At 39.8% G+C, this 26,428-nt stretch overlaps 1 protein-coding gene across 8 annotated transcripts in view; it reads left to right on the forward strand.

Annotated features, from left to right (window-relative positions):
* ADAM22 (ADAM metallopeptidase domain 22) overlaps positions 1 to 26,428 on the forward strand; it is a 134,865-nt gene that overhangs the window by 104,778 nt on the left and 3,659 nt on the right. For 2 of the 8 annotated variants that reach the window (XM_032181626.1, XM_032181627.1), the window contains exons 21-31: positions 1,561 to 1,666; positions 2,763 to 2,879; positions 3,586 to 3,754; positions 5,158 to 5,266; positions 6,302 to 6,392; positions 7,623 to 7,640; positions 10,497 to 10,691; positions 13,575 to 13,675; positions 14,233 to 14,299; positions 17,510 to 17,620; positions 19,771 to 19,857. In XM_032181626.1, coding sequence (XP_032037517.1) covers positions 1,561 to 1,666; positions 2,763 to 2,879; positions 3,586 to 3,754; positions 5,158 to 5,266; positions 6,302 to 6,392; positions 7,623 to 7,640; positions 10,497 to 10,691; positions 13,575 to 13,675; positions 14,233 to 14,299; positions 17,510 to 17,620; positions 19,771 to 19,857 — 1,171 coding nt within the window. The remainder of the gene's footprint in view (positions 1 to 1,560; positions 1,667 to 2,762; positions 2,880 to 3,585; positions 3,755 to 5,157; positions 5,267 to 6,301; positions 6,393 to 7,622; positions 7,641 to 10,496; positions 10,692 to 13,574; positions 13,676 to 14,232; positions 14,300 to 17,509; positions 17,621 to 19,770; positions 19,858 to 26,428) is intronic. The other 6 variants (XM_032181628.1, XM_032181630.1, XM_032181629.1 and 3 more) reach the window with 6 other exon arrangements.

Raw genomic sequence — 26,428 nt, forward strand, 5'->3', positions numbered from 1 at the left:
ATTAAAACCATCCAGGACTGTATGTTATGAAAAATATTGGCTGTGAACCAGAATTATGCTCTATTTTGAATTTTGTCCTTGAGGATTTTTTTTGTTTGTTTGTTTTGTTTTGTTTTGTTTTGAGTAATCATTTGTTTGTTTCTTGCATGACTGATTGTAGGTGTTTTAGTACTGAGTACATCACCTAGTTCACTAGATAGCAAGTCCATTGCTACTTTTTTTTTGACATAAGCTATTCATTAGCCAGACCTGCAGCCTATTTTGGAATGTAAGGAAGATCAAAGAAATTGTACTGGATGCTCAATAAAGATAGGTCTCAGTCCAGCACATAGGCTGCATATCCCTGTTCAAAGACAAGGCTTTCTGGAATGATGCTTGTTGGGTGCTGAAAATATTTTTATGGGGCACAATATGTACTTTGCCATCATTCAGCAAAAACTGGAATTTCAAAAGAACTTGCATATGTATGAGAACCATGCTCACCAGTAGGTAAAAGTGAGTGATTCTTTTGGTCTGGATGATAAATTAAATCATCTTATCAAGCACATGATATCTGTAGTTATTTTTCTAGTCTGCAGTTACTTTCTACTGCTTTATGTTTGACTGGCAATGTTCTAGCTATAGGAGAGCTTGAATCATTTTCCAAGACTGGAAAATATGAATTAAGTTGCATTGCAGTACAAAAAGATGTCATTTATGTCTTTAGCTGTGTTGAAAGTGTGCAGGAATTTCTGTATGGTCCTATGAAATACCACTATTGGATACCAGATGTGTTACACAGTTATATAAATAGTGTGCAGACTACAACAGTTTTGGTGACATGTTTACACAGGACCTTTGGTAGATGAAAAGCATGTTGAATGAATTCTTTATGTTGGGAAATCATAGGAATGCAGCCAACACTTAAGATAAGTTCCTCATGCAAGTCACAGAAAGATGGGAGTTCAAATTTAGTTTGGAGTCTGACTCAAACAGATCATTGCCTTTTGAAAGCTTATCCAGATCAGCAGGATTACTTGAATGGTAACACCTGGAGGTCTCGTGTGAGCAATTCACCTGGCACCTCCTGTAAGGATATGAGGTTATGTGGGCTTCACGGTTAATGGGATGCTTCCAGAGCATGCTTTGATGCTGATTAGCTTTGATTAAAAGAGAAACATAACTCCCTCTATGCCCCTGTCCTCTGTCTTTTTCTTCTCTTTTCCAGCTCTCTCTAGTGTTGATTAACTTACTGGTATTATTCTGAAGTAGTATGCTTAACTCCTCATTAACAACCACCTAGGAAGCCTATACTCATATTTATTGATTTATTTCAGCAGCTTTGGGGCATTTTGGACCAATGAACCTGATCAATATGAACAAAATCTTAAAACAATCCTGTGTGCCAGCATAAAACTTTTCATTGATATTACTGTGCAGAGTTTCACTGCCCACCTGCAGACCATGATACTGCAGCTGACAGATTGGGAAGTTTTCCCCCTTTTTTGTGCATCCCCATTTCCCAGGACTTCACTTTTCAAAGTCTTCACCATCTTAGAAGAGATTTGTTTCTATTTTTAGAAGTGACAGCTGCTGACAGGTACTGCTACGAGAAGCTGAATATTGAAGGGACTGAGAAAGGAAACTGTGGGAGAGACAAGGACTCTTGGATACAGTGCAATAAACAGTAAGTTGATCCATTTAGGAAACAGCTGGTGGGGGATTTTTATCCCTGCTACAGTTCTTTAGATGTCACGAAGAGGTTCAAAAAGCCTCTGTACTGAACAGACTTTTCCTGACCTGAGGTCATCTTCTGCAAACCATAGTGCAGGAAAGTCTTGAGGGAGTGGAATGCCAAAATGAGTTGATATCAAGCAAGAGAGCACCATCTGAGCTTTGGGAACACTTGGACCAAAAGTGGTCCTTGTACTCTTGGTGGTTCTAGCATGGCAAAAGGGAGCAGAGAGATTATTCAGTGTGCCTTAGAGGTAGCCTGTTGTTTCACATCCCAGAACATTGTGTGCTTTTTCTGCTGTGCCTTTGCATAGCTGAATTTTGTTCAGTTTTCATTGTATTGTAGCCCTCCACATCTTTTCTTTCAAGTTGCTGCCTAAGCTGGTATTTCACATTCTGTATTTATGCAGCTGATTATTTCTGCCCACTTTAAACTTTTCTCCAGGCCTCACCAAACTGCATCCTGTTTTTTTCAGTAGTTTATTTTGTCAATGCTGTATAAATTCTAATCCTGCCTACATGTGAACTAATGGCCTTTTCCAGCTCTCTGTACAGATTTGAGAACCTTAATTTTGTTCCATTACAACTCATTGACTAAAACACATCGTAACATGGGAAAGACCTGAGCCTTCTATTTTGACAACGCACCAGGCTCTGCACACAAGTTGTGAAGTCCCTTCAGCGTCTGTCTCTAGTTCCCTTACATATGTCATATGTTTGTCTAAAAACAGCAGGTACCACTTCTCTGTGGGGCAGTTACTGTATCTTTATAGGATATTAAATCAGTTTGACGTGATTTGTTCTTGACAGTTCCCCATTTGCAGAGCGTTTTTGATAATGCATCGTAAAAAGCCTCCTCCCCCAGTATAAGCGCTGAGGAGAATAATTTTTGTGGGAAACAGAACATTATTTATGGGAGTTACTGTCAGTGAGAGAAAAGCAAGAAATAGCAAACATGTTACAAAGCAAGTGAACAAAAGCACATTTTTTGATCATGCATTTTAATTTAATTTTTTTTTGGTGAGCGTCTGTTTATTCTCTCAATACAGGGATGTGCTTTGTGGATACCTTCTGTGCTCAAATATATCTAGCGTGCCCAGGCTTGGAGAACTTGATGGTGAAATCACATCGTCTGTCTTGCAGTTTGGAAAAGTCTACAATTGCAGGTAATTGGAAATCCTGAAAATAGAACAATTAATATCCATCTTGCATGGAAAAGCAACTTTCTCATTCCTAAGTAGAGAACAAATGTTTTGATTAAAAAAAAAAAAAAAAAAAAAGTCCCATTAATCATTATTCCAGCTCAAGCTTTGGTAAACTTCAGGAACTTGACTGTGTGTGGGGAGCTCAGCTGTTTTGCAGACCCCTCTGTATGGTAGTCAGTTTTGCCTGTAGAGACATAATTCTCTTCTCTGGCCTCTTCATACTACGTTCTTTAATGTTTGTAGGGTACTAAATGTACTGAAAACACTTAGACATGTGCTGCATTACCAAAACTAACTGGCAGCTTAATACGTTGCCATATGTTAACTGAATCCCAATTATAGACCTGGTGTGTTCTCATAGCTTCTCACAGCTGTAAGATGAAGCAAAGTCCTACACATATAAAATCAATGTTTTATACAACACAAACTCTTATACAAGAAAAATGGTCTTTGTGTTCACCATTATATTTGTTTGATGTAGATATACTCCATTGTAGTTTGTTTTACGTTAAGGCTGGTGAGATGAATAAGCCAGTGCTTACTCTTCCCTGGTCCTGGGCATTATATAAAGGAGACAGAAATGAAGGTAGCAGCCCAGAGCCCAGTTTCTCAAGCAGTCCTGTCTGGTAACAGCACAAGTCTCTGGGGTGTTCTTCTTGTCTTGAAGTGGTGGCCATGTGAAGCTTGATGAGGAGACGGACCTGGGCTACGTGGAGAACGGGACACCGTGCGGGCCGAACATGGTGTGCCTCGAGCATCGCTGCCTCCCCACTGAGTCCTTCAACTTCAGCACCTGCCCAGGCACCACAGACAACCAAATTTGCTCAGGACATGGTGTATGTTCTCATACCCTTTATTCCTTCTATCCATTCTTGAGGAGTACCCAATGCTGTGTAGTAGACTAGCTAGGCCTCGTGGGAAGCCAGCAGCATGACTCTACTAGTCTTAATACTGAAGAAACTTTTGAAAAGGCAAGGGGGAGGAGGCATAGAAGTAAACTCAATGTCTTGCAGTCCAGGCATCCTAAACAATGAGTCACATGCATTAATTTTATAAAAATCTTACCAACCATTGCTTTTGCCATTGCTTTAGCTAACTTAATAATATTTCCTTGTGCAACATTCTGGAGCATATAAAGATTTTATTGCCCATTTCTGAGGAACCTGGGGCTTTGTTCTTAAAAATCCTGTTTTAAATTCCCTTCTTGAATTAAATTCCCTGGAGAAAAGGAGGCTCAGGGGCGACCTTATTGCTCTCTACAGATACCTTAAAGGAGGCTGTAGTGAGGTGGGGGTTGGCCTGTTCTCCCACGTGCCTGGTGACAGGACGAGGAGGAATGGGCTAAAGTTGCGCCAGGGGAGTTTTAGGTTAGATGTTAGGAAGAACTTCTTTACCAAAAGGGTTGTTGGACACTGGAACAGGCTGCCCAGGGAAGTGGTGGAGTCACCATCCCTGGAAGTCTTTAAAAGATGTTTAGATGTAGAGCTTAGGGATATGGTTTAGTGGGGATTGTTAGTGTTAGGTAGAGGTTGTACTCGATGATCTTGAGGTCTCTTCCAACCTAGAAATTCTGTGATTCTGTGATTCTTATTGTGTCAACAGCCAGGAAAGTTCACAAAGTCATTGGATTTTGTTGTCTGAGGGTTACTTCCCTTCAGAGAAGAAAACAGCGAGCTGGCACCTTGCTAGCAGGGCAGCTCTTCTGCTCAGTGCAGAACCTACGGCTTTATTGTGGCCCTGGCAAGTCCCTTTGTGTCTCACATAGTTTGAAACAGTGTCCAGGTCCCCATAGCTGAGCTGAGGTCAAAGGAGTCCTTCTCTCATAACATCTTTTGTCTTCTGCGCTGCATGAAAACTCCCTTTATTATCTGAAATTAACCACTTCATCATATTAAAAAAAAAAAAAAAGTTGATGATCAGTCTCCCAAAGGAATTATAAATGGCTCTACTAATTCTATATTACGTTAAGCAACATATTAATGTACTTAATGTATTCCATCATGTGATACACTTCATAATAGGTTACAATATATTACATATATTTATATATAACATATAATGATACATTTAATATATTTATATCTAATATGTAATTTAAAAATTGCTATATATTAAAAATATTTTGCAGAAATTTGCAGGTAGTTAAAGTCAGTGCTGTTTCACTGTACATATACTGTAGTTTAATTATGGGAATAGGTGAATTTTATTATTTTATTCTGAGCTACACTTTTGGCTACAGGTTTGTAGCAATGAAATAAAATGTGTTTGTGACCGATTCTGGGGAGGAGATGACTGCAGTTCTCGCATCAAGGATGATATGTTTTTTGATAAAGATGCCATCAACAAAGGTATGAAGTTAAATTTTTACCAATAATTGGAAAAGCTTGAATTTGAGGAAGGTTCATTAAGCAAAAACTAAATCTTCCACTCTTTCAGCTAGCATGCAACATGATGCACTGTTAGAAGCCTTATTCCCTTCCTTCCTGGCTCAGCAGATGCACTCTGTGTCTGTGAATGAGGTCTCAGGCATGTGAGCAGTGCCACTGATGAGCACTTGGTACATACAGCTCTCAGGACTGGCACCAGTGCATCTCGTTGTACCTTGCTTGCATTTGAGTGGCCTTATTAAGTGTTATTGATAAACTAGGATAAGTAAGAATTTACTAGTTCTCGTATCTAGGTGAAGTTACTAACATGTTTAATTTTTATTTGTGGAGTCATTTTTTATTGCATAGATACTATATAGAATGTTAACATACAAAATTTAGTCTTTTTAGTCTTTAGTCTCTACTTTAGTCTTTTACATTTTCTTGAGTGAAAGTTTTTGTTCCTCTCCAGGCTTGCATACAAGAGGAAGATGTATTGCGAAAAAAAGAAGGTGTAAATTTTTTCTATAGTCATTATAAATCCCTTTTTGGGGCAGTTTTACCATCTTCCAGAATATCAGTTTTGGTCTTTTTTTAGGTTATTCAGCCATAGAAAATTTTTAAATAAAAACAGAAAGTCCTTTTTATTCCAATATAAGCATGCATTTACCAGAGAGGTTATATGGTTGTAAGCTACAGCAGTTTTATATTGATAACTTTATATTGGTATACATGGCACAACTTTCCCAAGTAACACGTGTTCTGTTATGGGAAACAGACACAGAGGTCAAAACTGGGTATGTCAAAACTGGATATACAGATGATCTTTTTATGTCCATTCTATACTTCACAAGTGTATCACTGTTTACAATTAGCCTTCACAATCAGGCAGGCTTACAATCAGCCTGCCTTGGACAAGTTGTCCAAGCAGGTTTTTTGAAAGACAGAACATTTACTGTTTTTTGTATATATTTCTTCTAAAACCCTATATATTTTTCCCCTTTCTTGTGTTTCCAGGTGTTGTTAGCACAAATATAATAATTGGGGCTATTGCTGGTACCATTTTAGTGTTGGCTCTCGTTTTAGGAATAACTGCTTGGGGTTACAAGTAAGTAATTTTTTTTTAATGCAGTTAAAATATGTTTATTTCATCTGATAGCTGGTTACTTTATGAAAGCAACAATTGAAACATATCCTAAAAAATCAAAATGTGATTTTATTTGTACAGTGACCCTTTTATAATATTCAAAAGTGTTGCAAAGGCTAATTTCTCAAATATTTCTTACATGTATATGTGGATTTGCTTTTGGAGGGCTTGATCCAGGTTTGAAATATATTTAGCTATTTCTTTTATTTCTTTTTGTAGGTGTTTAGATTATGATTTTATTGTATCTGACAAAGGAAATGCAAGAGTACAGTCTGATTCAATCACAAATCTTTTGTACTGACAATGTAAATTTAGAAATATTAGCCTTCAATCAGTAAAATATTTAACCATAGGTTTCCTTAAGCAGATATTTGTATTTAGTCAGCTTAATCCTAAATTAATTCAAGCATGTTTTTTGGTGAAAGAGAGAGACCTGTAATTTGAAAAAAAGGTTTAAGTTCTTGCCTGGCACAGAGCTGTAAGTGTTCTGCTCACTGAAGGTCAAAATGGATTATTTTAATCCGATTGCTCTTTTCCAGTTTTTCTCATTTTGTGAATTTCATCTAAACCCAGAAGGTTTTAATTTTTTTGCATATATTTAAAAAAAAAGATTTTAGGTACTTTGTTACCTGTGTAGGGTGAGCATGGCTGTCAAAATCATTCAGTCGGTTTCTTGGGGCATGCTCAGCTGTGGGCAGTGCTCTAGCCAGTACATAGTCCCCAGGGTTTGGCATTGCTCAACTTCTGGCAGTATCCGAAAATCTGGGCTTATATTTTGAGTACAGCTCTGGAAGTTAAGGGCTAGTTTGGGAATCAAATCTAGCCAGAGGGATTAGTTTTTGGAGGTAGAGGGCAAAAGTGAACTTTTCGTTAGCAACATCACAATAAATAGACTTAAACTCATCATGAACTGCACCTCCAACTGAGCACTGATTTCAGCCATCAACGTAAATGTGTTTTCCTCATTTATTCTGCTTTAGTGCTTTATGAATGTTTATTTCAAAACGGTTTTTGTAGAAAAAAATATTGAGAAAAAAAAAGTTAATAAAAAAAGTTAATACACGTAGGTATATATATATACATGTATATATTTTCCTTTTATTTATTTATTTATTTTTTTTGGTCTTAACCATGTATACCTGCATACTGATAATTTAATTGTATTTCTTTCTCTTCTCTTTTTATGGAAAGAAACTACAGAAGGCAGAGGTATGTGATAAAAGTAACAGAATGTATCTCTGGAAAACTGAAAATAGCCTTTCTTCTCTCTTGCTCATTTACATGTTATAAAGAAAATATAGTGGTGAAGAATTATCATATTTTAAAGAATACCTGCTTGAATATAAACAAATATATTTATTCTATACACATTGCTTGAAATCCTATTGTCATTGGACTCATTAGAAAAAATAATAATTACTTCCTAGATAGGATGTTTTATTTAGGAAAACAGGAGAATATTTCCAGGAAGAGGCTGAAAATTGGCTATTAGAGATGAAAATATCTTTGGGAGGCTGAGAATTGAATAATTAATATTCACATGATGTTCAGGAGCCTTCTGAGAAAAATTCATTTCTGAAGCTTCTTTGCAGTTAAAAATACAAAGCAATTAAATTGGTGTGTCAATAGAAAGCCCATTCCTCCCAGATGCCCTGCTGGGAGCATTTGTAGCCAAATTATGGTACCATCTTCAGCAGAAGCCTGAGCTTTCACACTTTTGAGCTGGTGGCCAAAACCCAAACAGTTCTTAGTGATTTGGGTTCAGTTCCTGCAAGACCGCCATCATCTACCTGGCAGACTGATGGGAAGGAGGTGTCTCCTTCTTCTCCCAGCCTCTTGCAGATAAGACAACTTCTCAAATTCTCCTGTTTTCTGCCTGCAGCCTCAATCCAAGCTGCCGCTTTGTGTGTTGCTGTTACCTGTGGCGCTTGTTCTCCATTTCCTCTGCCCATGTCGTGCTTTCTCTGCCAGGCTCAAAATACTCATGAAAAGCAGAAAAGCTCTGCCAAGTGCTGGTTAATTTGTCAATGTTGTGCACAGCAAGGTCAGATAGGTGACAAGAACAGTAGCTGGAAGAAGACAAAGCTCTTGAAGTTGAGCATTATGGAGAGTTTGGTGGGTAGGAAATTTCACCTGGCACAGGGAAGGCAGAATTTGGGGTATAGGTGGTGCTCAATGGTGGATGTTGGCTCTACAAAATCAGGCTAACATGTCCATTGAGTCAGTATACTGGGTTCCTCAGTGCTGGCAGAAGACAGAGTAGCCAGAACCTCAAAATACAAAGAGAGACCACCCCATACACAATAGTGTTGGAGTATGAGAGAATCTAATGTTTTTCAAATTCCCTCATCTCCATAAATTAATATATGTGAGGATGTAGTCAGTCTGCAGCTGCATCAATGAGTATGGACAGAGCAGAAACCAGCATCAACTGAGACATTTGAAGATGATGGAGGGCTGGAGATCTTTAGTAACTAAGTCTCCCTCATGCAGAAGATGAAATTCTATAGGCTGACTTCTAAATAGAATAATGTTGGATATATACAAGCAGTACTTCGTAAGCAGAAAAACCAAACATCCACCACAGTGTCCCCTCCACCCCCCCACCCCCCCCCCCCCCCGCTTTTTTTTAAAATTGCTTGTGATTAGTCCTTAAATAAAGATGGAAATAAGCCATGGAGATATTTTTAAACATTACATAAGGAATGACATTTGGTACTACCAACTGACTGAAACATGTAAACTGAAAATCATAAAAAGAGTAAATGAGCAAGGATTCTGTCAACTGGTATAATGTGGCTTAGAAGGCATGACTGTGTGGGAGAAGTAATTTCTAACTGAGCAGCAAGAGTCCAGTTTGCTAGAGAAGCCCTGAGGAGCAGAGTTGCACGAATTGAGTTGATTCTGAAAATACCGATGTAGTGGCTGATGAACGGGGACTGAGACTTGAGAACTGAGGAAATAGTGTGGTGGTACTGTGCTACACTGATTTGTGTGTCATGTAATTATACATTTAAAATACTTCAGGAGCATTAGAAATTCAAATACGGAATGGAGACAGCCCAGTCCTGCTCTGCAGTTGGGCATAATCTGAATGTGAATCAATCTTCTGATAAATATGCATGTTAATAGGGGAAAACTGAAGCCAAAAGGCCTTGGACAGTGCAGGGCTGAATGGATAATTAAACAGCTAGCATTATGGTATAGCCAACTTTCAAATGAGCTATTTGTATTAGGGAGAGTTTTTGGCTTGGGGGAACTGTAACTGGGATATTTGTGCTGGAGATTTTCTGCTGGCGATGAATTTACCACATGAACAAAAATGGTATAACTTAATTAGGACTTCCTAGCTTTATGCACCAAAACCATGTTTCTAGTACTAGAAAAGGATGAACTATTCTCAGATATGTGTGGCATTATTTTTATGTGTCTTGGCAGACAGAGTCTAGTGTGGTGACAAGGATTAACAGCTGAGAAGCTCTGACACTGGCACTGGTACTAGTTCCCTTCACAAGAGAACAGTTAATAAATAAACTGGAGGTTTTTCTCCTCCAGAAGTTTAAACAACTCAACAGGTTGTTCTATGTGAATTCAGTAACAATCACGAAAATTGAACAGAAGGCACAGAAGCATTAATCATCCAGAGGAAAAAAGCATTCACTTTTCCTCAACTCCTTTTTGATGCAGGCATGCACTCAGCACAGACTGCAGTGCTCATACTGCACCAAGCAATGCTTTCACAACCTGCATAGTAAGCCACTTGAAAGGGCTGAACTTAGTTATCAAGAACCACCAATTATTCACTTTAAAAACAGTGATCAGAATTTATCAGTGAAATAATCCTTGTTTTCCCCATCAAACCCACATAACCCTCTTTCCTGAGCTAAGAGGGGAGTTTTCTCTTGGGTGGTTGAATTACTTACTAATAGGTTTTTTGTGTGCTCAACAGGTTTCCTCAAGGATCATCATCCTTGCCTCTTTCTTTAAGACTAAAATTTGTTCATGTTTGTGTGCATGCTCCTGCCTGTCATGTTTTCTGACTCTACGCTGTTTGTTATACTTCAGACAAATACCCCAGGGAGATTATGTAAAAAAGCCTGGAGAGGCCGACTCTTTTTATAGCGACATGCCTCCTGGAGTCAGCACAAACTCTGCATCTAGTTCTAAGAAGAGGTCTGCTTTTCTGTCGCATTTTCAGATTTCTACCTGTTCCATCACCCATTATTCCATTAGTCAGAACATTTCATTGTTTTGCAGCAGGTTTGATCCTTTCTTCTTTCTTTGTGGAATGTTACAATTAGCATCCTTTGTTCTTTGATTACTGATTTTTCTCATATGCCCCAAGCTAGTAATTTATACAACCAGGCCACAATAAATATGTTTTCCATTGTAAGCCAAATTTGGTGTAATCCAGTTTTCATCATTTTCCTGCTTGAGAATTGCTTTCAAGTAGTTTGTATGATAACTGCTTGCTCAAAAAAAAACAAAAAACAAACAAACAAAAAAATAAAAACAAAAACAAAAACAAAAAAACAAAAACAAAAACTATCATAGTCATGTAATCAAAGACAAGGAACACAATCTTGCTTCAATAATAATTATAAATATAAACTGTTTAATATAAATATTTTTATATCTTTGTCAGTGTCATTAATTCAGTGAGTTGACCTAGAGTTCTGGATAATATTCTTTCTGCCTCACAGTAAAGATGATGGTGCTTGCATTTGATTCCACTTTTTCTTATAAGACTAGTGTCCTAAATGTCACCGAGACATTTATATCTTAGAAAATAATTCTGCAAAGACTTTCTGTAATTTTGTGCTTGCTATCATGAGTAGCCAAGGAAGGCATTAGATTTTGCCCTTGTTCAGAATTCACTTATTCTGCTGTTGCTCCAGTTACTTAAAAAAAAAAAAAAAATCAACGTTTTAAAATGGAAAAATAATTTAAAAGCACTGAAAGGAGTTTGCAATTGCTGAGGTCTTTAGGTCATGATGATCAAAGTCCTGCTGCAATCAGAGATCCTTTAATTACAAAAATCTTCAGCTACCACTTCAAAACAATTTACAAGAAGCTGTAAGTGTTCAGTGGGGGGGGGGGGATAAACGCTCCTGAACTGTTTGATTACAAAGCTGCAATTCTCAGTTTTTGTCTCATGGAGCAGTCTATAGCTGTGCAGTTGACAAAACCATTCTCTTTATAGTTGTGATTTTGAAGAAAGTAAAGAGAAATATATCGAAGGGATACATTTGTAGTGCCATTGGGTATACCAGCTTCATCTCATATGCAACTTCATCAAATCTGGTCTAATAAAAAAGCTATTAATAAAAACTGTAGTACTATATAATTAATGATCAACGTCCACATTTTAAATTCAGCTTTTTAGATTTGTGGGTGGATAAGTTATTTGTTTTGGGGAGGAAATATTAATCTTAAATAACACAGTGTTTGTGTTGGAGAATCTTTTCTCATTTGGATAAGATTTTGAAAAAAGTCTTCGGAAAGCAAGTTTTCAATAAGTTGGTGTGAGGGGGTTCATATTCCAGTTAAGAAAAAATGTTTGTTTTTAAATGAATGTCATTTAATGTGTTTCTTATTTTGTTCTGTACCTGTGTTTCTTTCCACACTTCATTTCTTTCATGTGTCTCTGTTTATTGCCTGTTCCAAAAAGCAAATGATTTCTAAGGTCTGTCTGTACTAGAGAGTTTTGTTGTTGCCCACCACCAGCTCAGCTATGTTGTGCCACTGTCAAGTCTGGACAAGTAAGTCTGACAAATGCTTCATTAACATTGTGGTGGAACTGTCATAGTCCTCCCATTTGATGCCCAGGGCACTATTTGCAACCTCTCTAGCTGGTTTTGATTTGATCTTGGTGCAGATATCAATGGCAGCTCTTGGCAGACATTGAAGTGACAGGGTGATTAGCCACCCAGGCTTCTCCTTGCTGGAAAATGCTATGAAGTGTTAATATTCACAGAGGGTATTCCAGGGTGTTCTGAGATTAAAACATAACATCATGATAATTTTTGTTATTGTGAAATTGCAAACACCAAAGACAGCATATAGCAAGACACTCGTGAACATAAAAATAGGCTGTAGCAAGGAGAAAATGATTACAAAATCTGTCAATCTGTCAGTTCTCAGACCTTTCATACCTCAAAAAACTTTAAATAAAATTCTGGGCTTACTTCAGTGTGGCTGTGATTAACCAGGTCTTCTGGAAACTGGAGAGCATCTGACAGATGCCTGCCCTGCAAGCAGAGCAGAGTTTGAAAACTGCAGGAGTATTCAGATTGTTACAAAATACAGAAACACATCCTTTAAGCAAAACCTCTTTCTAATAAATAAACTGTCTATTCTGACCAGTTTTCAACTTCCTCTTGTTTTGGAAATAATTGTGGATTTCATGGCAAATGGCTGAGCAGCAGCTACAGTCCAACAGGAGGGAGTCTGCTGCAGAATCCCACTCTCTCCTCTTCCCGTTGGACATTGCCACACACATCTCTGGCTGTTAGAGGGAATACAAGAGGAAGAAAAAACCTTAGTTTGCACCAAGCACCTAGATATAAAGGCATTAAAAGTATAAGCTGCAATGACTAACTGACAGAATACAAAAAAAAAAAAAAAAAAAGAAATTAGCAAAAATGAGACAGTTACCCCTCTGCTGGAGCTCCCATCTGTGTCTGAGAGGCTGCTCATCACAGAATCCTGGGACTGGTGGCAGTGGGGAGAGGGAAGCAATCCTGGCTTTCCTGCAGCAGCATGAGGATGGGGTGGGCAGCCTGCAGGCAGGATGCAGTAAAAAATCATAAGCACAGCTAGAGGAGCGTCGTCCAACTAAGAACCGGGGCAGGGCTGGAAATACCTACAGAAATCTGGTATGTGCTCATGTTTGTGCTTTCAGCATCATGAGAAAGTGATGCTGAAGCCTGTCTCTTGAACGTGGACACACCAAACTGCTGCAGGGACAGCTGGCAGAGCATAATTCACCAAAAAAAAAGTGGATGCTTTGCTAGTGCAGACAGACCTTAGGCTGTGTCATGGCACTGACTTGGGGAATGTGACTGTCTCTGAACAGCTGAGCTAGCATTTTTGTTAGACAATAGCCATAACAATAACCGCATCTGAGCCCTCCTGTTCCAGGTCAAATGGATTATCTCATTCCTGGAGTGAAAGGATCCCAGACACAAAACATATTTCAGACATTTGTGAAAATGGGAGGCCTAGGAGTAATTCATGGCAAGGTAAGTGCGAACTTTTGTGCTGGTCACAGTGGAAACCAACATCTTTGTCACTGGGCTCTCTGAAATTTAGGTGATCTTAGGAGAGCATCATGAGTCCTTGCCATTGTGCCTGTTGTTAACCCGGAGCTAGGATTTAGCATTGTCCTACACAAGAACCTTTTTTTCACAATGCTTTACATGTAGAAATTAGATCTAATTTCTCCTATTCCTCCAGTGTGAGCCAACATGAAAAAGAGGAAGTCCATTCACTCTTGCCAACTTTTGTGATTTTACCGTGCAGTATTTAGTGTTTTTCTTGAAGCAGTGATTTTCTCAAGTGAATGCTGAAACTAAATAGTTTTTTGCTCTGCACAGTTGCTGCAAAAGGTAGTGAAAGATCACCTAAGTGTCAAGTTTACCTGGTCTGAGGTAAATCAAAAGGGACTGACCTATGGCTTTTAAGTGGTCATAGCCAGTGGCTTTTGCTGGGGATGCAAGGAGAATGTACAGTTTGGAGTGGAACGCTTGTGTGTTTCACGATGTTTTACCGTCTGTCTTTATCCTGTGATTTCTTTCAGGTAATATAGGAGGAAACAGAAAGAAAGTCAGAGGCAAAAGATTTAGGCCACGGTCTAATTCAACTGAGTAAGTCTGAATTTACAACAGCAGAGCCAAAAAGTAGAGTTTTCATACTTGTATTTTGTAGATTGAGATTAAGAATACTGAAAAGTAGACAGTTGCATTTTTTTTTTTTGCCCTGTGGCACATTCTGATTGCTGACTGATAATCTGGTAATGGTTTGGCTAATGTATTTCAACCTCTTTTTATGTATTCTTAAAAAAAAATTAACTATCGATTTTCTTTTTTATGTAGGCTTCCTCAGTCGTTCCCATAGCAATTCCCAATGATGGTGGCAGCCTGCACCATCACTACAGGCTTTTGTCTACAGTAAACTGCCATTGCTGAGTGTATCCTGGTTCAATATTGAGTTTCTGATAACCTGTTTCCTCCCCTTGCCTTCACCTTGGGTTGGGTCATTGCAGAGTTAGCACTGTGTATCTCTGTGTGCCTGCCTGCAGGCTTTAGAAGAGGTATCTGTCTGCTCTCAGAGTACCCTGAAGCTTATAGTTGTAAGCCAGCAAATCCTGAAACAGCCAGTCTTGAGTAAGCCCTGAAATAAACGGCTAATGGCAGTCCTTACCAAGTGATGGATCCCCAGACCTCTACAGCATGGCCTAGAGTTGCTGTCTAGGTGGTTACAGTCACTGAAGAGACCATGTGTGCAGTGCTCCCCATTGGGAAAGAACCTTTCCTATGTGCTTAATCCTGCTGGTTCAGGCTCCTTTCATGAATGAATAGGGAATGGCTGGAAACAAAATCTCTGGGCTTGTCAAATGCTGGCTTGCTCTTACAGCACTTATGCCACATAGGAATGACCCCTTCTTGACCGTGATGGCAATGACAATGCCCTTTCCCTATACCAGTAGTACTAACTTTGCACCTATATGGGCAAGTGGGCTTGATACCAACCCTGCTGGAAACTAATCATTCTAACTCCTCTCTGGACCCTGCTTTCTCCAATTTGGGGATTTAAGTTTGTTCTGAAACTTTTCTTTCACCTGCAGTGAACTGTTTTGAGGCAAGTAGGCTTAGAAAGATACATAGAGAAGACCATCTCCTTCCAGTTACATAAATAATAGTTTGATCTACATAGTAATTAAAACATTATGTGGCCAAAATGCTAATATGGAACCAGAAATATCATTCCTAGATCCCTTGGGGGAGTTTATCTGTCAAGTGCCCCAGTGCTCTTGGTCTTAGTGCTGATAAACTCTTAATGGAACATTATTTATTTGATGGTTTTCTTTCCTCCTTGCATGTGACAGTTTGATAAAAGCAAAAGTAATCTGGCCAAACCATTAAGAGTACAAAAGAGACTGGAAGTTCTTTAGAAACTCGTCCTGTGCTTTTCTTCATTTCCAATTGCATTTCTCAAATAAGATTTATAAAAACAATATAGTTAAATTAATTTTATTGTTATTCTATCCTTCAGCACAGGCACAAATTGGGGCTGGATTTAGTCTGTAAAAAATGAAAACAGATCAGCTTTTTTTTTTTTTTTTTTTTTTTTTTAATCTCAGAGTGAACATAATTGTTGGGAAGATTATCATTTTCAATAAAAGAAAAAAAAGGCAAAAAAACACCCCACCAACTCTAATGGACATATTTCTTTTATTCGTGCTGCGTGCTGCTTAGCTTTAGCTGTAATACATTTACTACAGGATATTTAGAGTAATAAATCAGTGAGTAAACAGGGAGCGTGAGAGTTAGAATTTTTTTTTCCCTGTAAAATTTTTCTCTTTCAAAGGTACCCCAGCATTTCTACCAAATTCTCTGCTTTCCTCCCTGATACTTATTATGGTCTCTCACCCCAGCAGCAGCCCTGGTGCTGGATGTAGAAGGCTGTGGCTACCCGAGGGCAGTGCAGCAGTGTGTGCTTTCCTGGCAGATACATGCTGGCTGGAAAATTCCCTTCTCCTGATGGGGGAATATCTTGGGTTGCATGGGACTGCATGGCTTGTCTGAGTCTCCTTGGCAAGCCGGTTACCCTGTGGAGAGAGAGCTCTCACTGCATGAACCACATGTGGTGAGATTCAGTGGGGAATGGAGAGAATGGCCCAGGGCACACAGTGGATCTGCTCAGAGAGATAACATGCTCTGGGAGAAGAAAAAAAGGACAGAGAATGGTTTAACCATGCCCAATGATTTCTAGCAAAACAAAATGCAATGCCAGCTACTTTGAGGATACATTAGAATAAATGGAGGCTTTTCCCAGACAAATTTACTTTCTTAATTTCTCTGGAGAACACAGAATAACCTTAAAATCTGTTCTGAAATGGAGAGCCAACCAACCTATGTGACCCTTGTAAGTCCAATGAAGAATATTTGTTGAGACAGAAAAAGAGGGTAGCACTGTTGGTTTCTTGTGGATAACAGAGACAGAAAGATTACCTGCTGAAAGGCGGTGTTCAGTTTTGCCATACCTTGTGCAGAATTTTTTAAATTTTTTAAATTTTTTTAATTTTTTTTACCACGAGTTCCAGAAGTTGCACAGTAATACACTTGCCTATAAAAGAATCTGGTGTATTCATTGGTCTGCAGTAATTGCACATTATGCACAAGTATTTTTTTTTGTGTACAGGCAAGCATCAGATGGAAAATCTTGCCATTAATCATTTAAATGAAATTTCTTAAGCACTGCACAAGTTTTAAGCTGTGCAGCCCTCATGAACAGCACTGACAGGAGGGTTGCATTGGGCAGTTCCTGGAAAATGTACTGGAAAAATGTCCTGGAAACGTACGTGGTTGCACATACCTCTCTGCAACTCCTTGTATTTAACAGATTCATGATATGAGGTGTCTGCTGAGAGTATCACTCTGCAGAGACTGCTAAAGCTCTTTTGGGATATTTTAAATTGTTTCTAGATGTTTCAAAACAAAATTCTTCTTTATTAAAGGCAGATGGTTTGGTTCACACAGAAGGAATGCGAACAGGCCCAGTGTTTCTGCAGCTTTTTCACAAGCAGGGTTTATGCAATGCCCTGATAAAACAAGTTTTCTGTTAAAATCAATTAGAGTTATCCAGGAAAGATAATGAGGGTTTTCTGAATAAGCTGAAGTTTAATTGGGAACTTGTGTTAAAACAGGTCCCAGGGAACATGTGTTTTGCCAAATAGCAGTTCTGATCGTTGTTAATTTGCACTGCTTTTCCTATAAGCATTTATCTTCCTCGTTGTTGTAACTGATACGAACATCGTTGGCTTAGACTTTCTATTATATATTGTGTTTTTGCAGCAGGGTAACCCATGCATCTGAGCCTGGGCTTTCTCTCGGCCACCAAACCCCGGCCCAAGGCATAAGCCCAGAGGGCTCTGACCCCCCCCAAACAGGGAGCCAGGATCACAGGTCAGTCTCACCTGCCCCTGCATTCTGGGCTGCCGTTTGATCCCGTGACGAGCCCCTTTCCCTCAGTATCCCATAGTTTTCACTGTGGCGAAACACCGTGACTGCTTGGAGGCACTCCTGCTGACGCAGCGCTAGCTAGCCTTCCTCCTCACCAGCCTGAGGAGGACCAGGACCCTTGAGCCCAGGTCTTTCGCACGGTTGCATGTCGCGCTGCAAGCCAAATCAAGCCGTCGGTTGAGCTGGAGGCTTTTGTGTAGGGACACCTTTGTTGTAAAGGGGAATTTCTCACCCAAAGAAAATGCAGATTCTGGCTGTCGTTAACGAATATGTATGTGGCCATGGAGATCAACATGAGAGCTTTCTGATGGTATCACTTATGGTCTGCAGTGACCCGAGTTCGGCCTTGCTGTACCAGAGGGCCCGGGGCAGTGAGCGGTGCTCTGTAGTGCAGCCAGACCCAGGAAGGCTGGCCACACGGCTGTGCCACAGCTGCATGCTCAGATACCTCCTGACACGTTGTTTTCTCATACAGGAAGCCAGGCCGGGAGTGTTTCATGGTTACCAAAACACCCTTCTAAGTGAAAAAAAAAAAAAGCAAGTCAAAAGTACTGCAGCAATGTCCGAAAACATGTAGTTGCACCTACAATTAACGCTAAAACCTAAAGTTAATTAGTTCCTGGCGATGCTGCCATCAGCCCATGGCTTCACTTGCAGCTCTTCCGTTGCTGCGCTACCACTTTTGGCGTTTTCTTTCTCTAAGTACCTGAGCTGGAAAGCATAAAGCACTCCTGATCCCTGATAAGTAAGCGAGCTGAGGAAGCTACTGAGAAGCGAGCACTTGTGGCTGAGGGCGAGTACTTTCCCAAAGCTGTGGCTGCGCTTGCGCGGGGCGGGGAGAAGTTCCAGAACAAAAAAGGAGGCCTAAGCCGTTAAAAAAGTGCTGCTGCTTTTGTCTTCGACATGGTCTGAAAGATGAGCAGGGTTAACTGACGTGGACCGGCCCCACTTTACTCACCTGAGCAGTCCCTTGCCAGGCCTGTTCCCCAGTGCCAGGTCACTGGAGTCCCCTTCATAAATGAGGGTGGTAAGAACTGGTCCAGAAATACTGAAAATATATTGAAAAAGGAATGTTATTTCCATTTTCCCTTGGTTACAAGCTATTTCCTATTTCAACATGTGTTAGTCTCTGTTATATGAAGGTGGTGACTACAAATAATTGTTAAACTTGCAATTCTTATACTACAAAACCAGATTTGAGTTGGACCAGACAGGTTGCTGCTTCTATGTTGCCCTTTTTTAATTCACATGATGGAGGGGGAGGAATTACCTAGCCTTGGTACTGGGGGCTAAGAGATACCAGTTAGCAAAACATTTTCTCCTCTGGTAACATTACTGTCAACTAATTAAACACCATTTTTATTTCCCAGTTTTCATGTAACTAATATGAGTGTGTAGCACAGACTCCCCCCCCCCCCCCCCCCCCCCCTCGAAAAGTGTGGTTTTGGTATCAAGATTGCTTCTGTAAATTGTGAGATAACCCCACAACCCACCTCTCCTTGAAAGCTTCTTGTGATCCTGCCCTACGAAACAATCATTATAAATTTAGGGGTTTATTTGCACATGAGTGTTAAAATTGCCACTGCAGTGGCAAAAAATTCAAGACTTTTAACACACTGAGGCCTAAATTCATTCCTGTAGAAGGGGCCCAGCCCAGGTTTCTGTGCTCACTTAGCAATTGTCTTGCGATTTACTCTCAATTGGTACAAACCTGTCTCTGCAACAAGCAAACTGTAGGATGGAGCCAAAAAGTTTCCCCTTCAACATTATTTTGAGATCATGAGAGGAGTTCAAACCATGAGCTTAATGCTGGCCCTCTGCATAGGAGTGAATTTTACCTTTCAGGTATTAAATGAATGATATGTCCCAAACATCTTCCATATAAACCAAACATGCGAGTCTTGTTGTAGTTCAGATTTTCTCATGCAGTTGTACACGTTGCCTAGTCCTCACCCAACATCCATACTGATTTATTTGCCATATTCACTTGCATTTTGGGGATGAAGACATCCTTGCTAAGCTTGTGCTGTGTGTTCTCAGATTTTCTATTCTTGTTCTTCTGCTTTCTCTGTTCCTTCCATTGCTTTCCGCAGGTATTTAAACCCATGGTTCAAAAGAGAATATAATGTAGCTAAGTGGGTAGAAGATGTGAATAAAAACACTGAAGGACCATACTTTAGGTATTTTGTAAATTAATTCTATATCTTTTTTAAAAGCTGTTCCAGCATATACAAATATGTTGGGACTCCTACCTTGTATAAATCAATACAAGTTACTGTAGGTGCAAAGGGCCCCTCTTCTTTTGCTGCATTTTGATGTCTGTTTTTGGCTTCATGTGCAATTTACAATTTTTTTACTGAATGTTTTAATGAAGCCATTGAAAAGGGTGTGTGTAGTGCATGCGTTCCCACCATCATCTATAGCTTGTAGTAGCTTTCTCATCATTTTATGCCAAGTAGTGTTTATGGGCATGAGAAATATTTATCACTAATAACGTAGTATTAACTTAAACAAAATGTAATTTACTGAAGCAAGTGGTTTCATAACACATTTACTCTACACACTGTCTTATATAGTGCATACTAAAATTTAAACAAAAAAATAAAAAAAAAAGTAGTGGTATTTTATCCTAAGCATACAATTAAATGATTAACATATTGTAATTTAATTTAACATATCATAATTGGATAATTAAAAGTATGAGAATATACTCCGTGCTGTATTTATCAAACCACTAATGAGTCTGTTACAAGTGAGTGTAGGGTTCTACCAAAAAAATCCCTTGTTTTTGAAAGGGAAAAGTGTACATTTGTTACATTCCAGGTTAAAGAGAAGCATGCATGAGGCTGGCCTCCCTGTTGCACATAATTAAGAGTCTGAGAACATTTTAGTCGATTCCCAATAGACACAATCTTGTTGCTGAGAGAGAAGTTTATATCAGCTCAAACAAACAAATACCTAGCATAAGGGAGAATGGGAGACAATTTGTGACAAATAACATAAAACAAAATAAACCAATAAAGCTGTAAATTGACGTATTAAATAGGAAGCTGAAAAAAGATTATAGATACACAAACAAAAAGAATGCAATTTTGAATCTGTAGCCAAAACAGTGAAGGCTGGTAAGAATGAATACATAGAGATTTAACAATAATTTTGACACCTTAGTAGACCTAATAATAGTGCAAAAGGGCAGAAATGTTCACTAAGTATGTCCAGTGTGTATTTGGGGGAAAAAATATGATGGAGTTACATCACAAGATGCTAATGAAACACTTATTCTGATAGTAACACTGGAAGATATTGAATAACAACTTGGGAGTTTAGTCATTTTTAGAACTAAAAACCTGCAGAAGTCTTGTAAGGGCTTAAAATAGGTACCTTTTTTAAAAATATCATTTATGTTTGCTTTCAAGAATTCTTTAATTGCAGAGAAAGTTACAGAGAATCATTCCGAAGAGATAACAGGTCACAAGAGGTAAATTTAAGCCTGCCAGTCCTGAGCAAGTAGGAATAATCCCTGACACAGGAATCCCAGGTTTAAGGGAGGATTTTGTGATTGTGCCCATCAGAATCCATCGGGTGTTGGTAGGGGGTTGTAGTTTAACCACTGGTGTTAGGGCAAGAACCAGGGAGGTTTAAGTACATAGCCCAGAGAAACCTTAGAAAAGCCTTCAGGACCTCAAGCTATTCAGAAGTTTAATGGAGAAGTTAAGTGCTTACCTGATCATAAAACCTATGTATCCGCACATGGAGCAAAAGCTTTAAGGGCAGACCAAGACTGAGAGCAACCAAAATTAACTGGAAGGCGAAATTCAGCAAACTCACACTAGGAATGAGGTGTGTTTTATTAGCAAGGGAAACTGAACCTTTTCCTAAAAATGCCCTCTGGACCTCTGTTGTTCAGGCAAGGCAGTCCGTCTCCATGACCTAACCTCACATCTGGCTCTCAGGGTGTTCGAAGCCCTCTGGCTGCAATAAACAAAGGTGTTGATGAGCTATGAAGATAACACTGTTTTAAAACATGTTACTTTAATTGGTTTAGTTAAACAGGTTCAGATTCCTCAATGCATACACTTAATGTGGTTTTCATCTTTTAGCATCAGTATATCTTGATTTAGTGACTGGATTAAGTTGATGGGAGCACACCCCGCTCCTGAGGGTTTTCACTGTTGCGGTGAATGAGTCACATTTCTAATTACATTTGAGATAAACCAAACATTTTTTTGTATGCAGATGAGGATTAAGCTGACCCTTGTGAGTTTTTCGGCTTGGTATCAGCAGAGATGAAACCTAAATTAACATTTTTACTCTACAGAAGATTACTAATGACTGCCCGCAGCGGTAGCTTTAGAAACAGGAGAGAAATCAGGATAAATTTAGAAACCTGTGTGTCCTAATTAACTGAGGTAACCTCAGGGAACTATTCTGCAGGCATATTATGGAAGGCAAAGGATCAAATCTTCTCCTGGGATGAGTAGCCGTGGGCTTATGAGAGGTTACACTGCATGTTTTTCCCCAGAAATCAGGCACAATTTTGGTTAATCTGTCAGTGGAGGAAAAATAGTGTTCCCAAAAGCTGTGTGTCTGTACATCACATGGCTGGGTTTTGAGCTTTGGAGCAATTCACAGAGAAAACCAAATAAATCTTGTTTAATAAGCCAGAAAGTCAGTTCAGAAATAAGTTCAGAAAGTCAGGCTGAAGTCAGACGGTCCAGCTGATACTTCATTTTAGGAATCACAGCCCAAGGCATTAACACCAGCTAAGTAGCTGAGTAGGTTTTTTTTTTTTCTTTGCATTTTTTTTTTTTCCTTTAAAGATGAATGAAAGTAATATTGCTGTTTTGTTTGTTTCCCTATAATTTTAGGAATCATGTCTTAATGACTGATGCTGTTGCAGGTAGAGTTGAAGTAGAGTCAGGAAAAAAATAAAAGGTCTTCCTGCAATTCCTGGGAAAGTTGCAGATTTTCAGAAAGTAGAGATATTAGGTATCACAAAGGCTTACTCCATGAGCTTTAAAAAAATGTCTAAATTTGCCACCTTGACACCTGGTGTCCTAGTTATTAAATTTAAATAGTTTATAATTTTTTTTTTCAGGTCTAGTGGGAATCTCCATATAATTACTTTTTATTAATAATAGTAGTAGTAGCTCTGGCACCAGAAAGCTCCCAGCTGTGAGATTCCTTTCTATAGGAAAAGTGTAAAGAAAAAAACTGTAAAGAAAAATCTCGTTTTCCTGCCGCCCAAAGGCTACACTAGATTTTAATTTTACATGCTAGGTCATAGCTGCATAACCCCAGCAGTGAACCCAGGTGGGAAATTTCAGCATTGCAGCAAGGGGTAAGTGCTCTATTAGCATCACCTTCATGCCCTGAGAGCAGTGAGGGCTGTTTGCACAAACAGCAAAGACATATTTTGCCTCCATTTACTTTGCAAAGATTAAATAGCTTTGCCCTAAATGTACATTTCTTGTGGAGGTTCAGGGAGAGAGGGGTACGTTGCTGAGACCCATCAGCTATTGCTCAGGTAAATTCACTGTTTTAGTGTTGCGATACTACTGTATATTTTTGTTATTGTCAATTACAGTGGTTACCGCACAGCTTGACATTAGGAAATACAGTAAAGGATTCCTAGAAATTCTCTCTGAATCTTAAAGGACTGAGGAACCATGCTAGCATCAGAAAATAAACAATCAGAAACCCCAAATGCAGCCATTCCTATAAATAACTATAACTTTATATATGTCTATATAACTACAGACAAAAGAGACTGGAAGGTGCCCTCTGAAGCACTGAGCTTCTTACATTTGAATTCATGCCAGTATTTATGGTAACTTAAAATCTTTGGGAGTGTTTAAAATAAATTTACGAAGAAAACATTAATTTAGATGGAGACCCAGGATGAATCCCCAGAGGGAAAATGGCCATCCCAAATCAGAAAGGGATGGGCAAGGGGCATGGAGGGCAGGAAACAACAGGCATTTCCCCCATATTTTTTTCCTGTGCTTTGGCATTCTTGTTTTCTTCTTCCTCATGTTTGTCTCCACTCCTCCTCAGCTGATGTTCAGGCCTGGGCTGACTCTGCTGCTCTGCCATGTCCATTGCCTTCTGCTGTGAGCATGCAGCAGAGGCCAGAGCCAGGACTGACCATCTCCCAGCTCTTTCTGAGGGAGATTTAGGCTGTGTTTAAATGAAAATCAAACAAACAAAACAAATCCCTTTCTGTTTCTCTGTTCCTTTCTCTCGACAATATTTTTAACTTGTTAAATTGGCCTCCGTTGATCTTCCAGTCGCTGCAGTGAGCTGCAGTTACTGGAAAGCTCTGTCAGTGTGAAGCCCTCAGCAGTGATGGCAGCAGGCAGTTCAGAGTCATTGTGGCCTTGGGGCATCCCAGCTCCTTGGTGAGGATGACTTTGTCCCCCTGCAGGATGTGTGGCCGGAGCAGAACCTCCCTGCTCTGCCATCAGGAAGAGACCCTTCCTCTTATGAAGCTCTGCCCCTCCAGGATGGAGTTTTCCTGATTACCACCAAAGCAAAATATTGGCCTTGTTGGCAGCCACTGAAAAAAAAAAAAAAACACATGACATCAATAGGGTCAGGATTTAACTTCAAGAATTAAGCAAAATAGTTCGTTAAAGTGTGTGAATGCTCACTTCTGGAGCATTCATTACTGGGCAGTGCTTGGAGTGAGGGGCTCCAGCCCCAGCCTTTGCCTCTTCTGCAGCTCCCCCAGAGCCAAACCTCCCCTTCCTCCGCTTCTCCTCCTGAGGAAACCTGTGCATGTGGCTGTTTCCCAGAAGGAACTGCCTTAAAAAGCTAAAATCCTGAGCCACATCAGTGTTTTTAGAAGACTGAAGCTTCCTAACAGAGGCTGATTTATGCTGATAACATCCTTCGCAGAGATGAACCATGTAAGCAGATGTCAGGTCAGGCTGACATAGCCACATTTGAAGTGCTTTCACTGAGTTGACTTTTAAGTGAATTTCAGTAAGTTATTTCAGTCCACAAAACAGAGGGAAACAAAGTTCTTGAAAAGTGCAGATCTGTCACGGCCACCTTCTATGAGTTTGGCTAAAGTGACACTTGAAGAGGTCACAAGACATCTAGTTGTATGACCAGGGAACACATTTTGCAATGCCTTGTGTGGGCCAGGATTCTCCCTGTTTAGGAGAAGACAGGACAGAGCAGGCAGATGTCTGTATGCAGGTATTCTCCAGCTGCCTTAGCATCTTCTTCTGGATCCCAGCACGATCTCCCCACACAATTAGTTTCAGCTGCTAGAACAGAAAGAGACACAAAGCAGCCACTACATCTTGCTTCCTGGTCAGAAATGAAAGTCCTTTTGATGTGTTGAGGTGCATGGCTTCATTTTGGGTTGGTGGTAAAATCTCTAAAACTCTGCTGCAGATCAGACTGCTTTCCCAATATCTTGTATAGGTTCACCTGGAAGCAACATTAGGCATGAAAGCTAATGGATGTGGTAGCAGGAGAACTAAAACACCAGTGAAAGCTAAATGGATCCCACCCTTGCCCCAAACTGCAAAGTTTTACCTACCTGTAACCCTGGCGTTACCTGCAAGTGTCCCTGAATGCTGTTTCTTCCATCCTGTAAATGAGAAAGGACATTTTGTCTCTTTCTCATTTAAAGTACATGTAAATCTGGGATACACAGCACATACACAATTGCAGGGCAGAACCTGGAAAGTGACCAAAAAACCCAAACAACTATGCTTACCACACAAGATGCACCATCAGCTCTGTGAGCATCCACTTGAGCAGTGATATGTTTTCCCAGTCTCAGTAGATGGGACTAAAGACAATAAAAAACAGCACCTGCCTGTGTTGCAGAAATAAGAGGCGAGAGCCTGTGAGGGGAGGGCAAGGTCATTTCTTTAAGTGTGCAACTGCATTCTCAATGTGTTTGAACTGAAAAGTACCTGAGGAGGATGCACGTGCTGCTCCCAAAGCTGCTGTGGCCTTGCACATGCAGGCGAGCAGTGACGTGCACATCAGTTATGTGTGCAAAACACAGGTGAGCCGGCAACACGTGTGGAGGGGAGAAGTAGGAAATGTAGACAGCTGTGCTGAAGGTCTGGGCTTCAACATCTTTCAAAAAGGCAGTGTTTTGTCTGCATAGGATTTGAATTAATTTTTTAAAAAGCACTTCTATTAGGAACATTTTTTTTCTCTTTCCTCCAAATCTAAAAAATAAAAAATAAATACTTCCCTACAGTATAAGATAAAATTCCACTACCACATCAAGAAGGAGGATCTTCTCTCCCTCCACCAGTATACTGGTCTAAAAGTTGCAAGTTTAAGTTTGTCACCGAGGAGGCCTCTGCTGACTGCAAAGGAAAGCTTTAGGTACCACATAGGTGAATCCAACAGTATGAATTCAACCGGCCAGCCCTGCTCTCTGCTGGTGCTCACTTGTAGACTCTTCTTCCAGTTGCTCTGTGCAGCTCATCTTCAGTGAGCAGCAGCTATTTAACATCTCTGGTTAGTCATAAGTCTATTTCAAGCAATATGTCTGCCCCCAGGCTTCTTCTGTGCAACCTCTTTTTAAGAGACTTCCTTCAAACTCTGAGTGTCGTTCTAATTTCCAACTCTTATCTGAAAAATGGAGGCCAGAAGTTGCTGCTTAGCTTTGGGTTACAGTGCAGATGTACCTGGCTGCTAGGGGTCTTCTGTCTCAGAGGACCTGCTGAACAGGGAAAGTGTTCAGGATGCTCCATTCTTGGGAGGATATTG

The sequence above is a fragment of the Aythya fuligula genome, chromosome 2, assembly GCF_009819795.1.
Source record: "Aythya fuligula isolate bAytFul2 chromosome 2, bAytFul2.pri, whole genome shotgun sequence".
In the NCBI taxonomy this organism is placed as follows: domain Eukaryota; kingdom Metazoa; phylum Chordata; class Aves; order Anseriformes; family Anatidae; genus Aythya; species Aythya fuligula.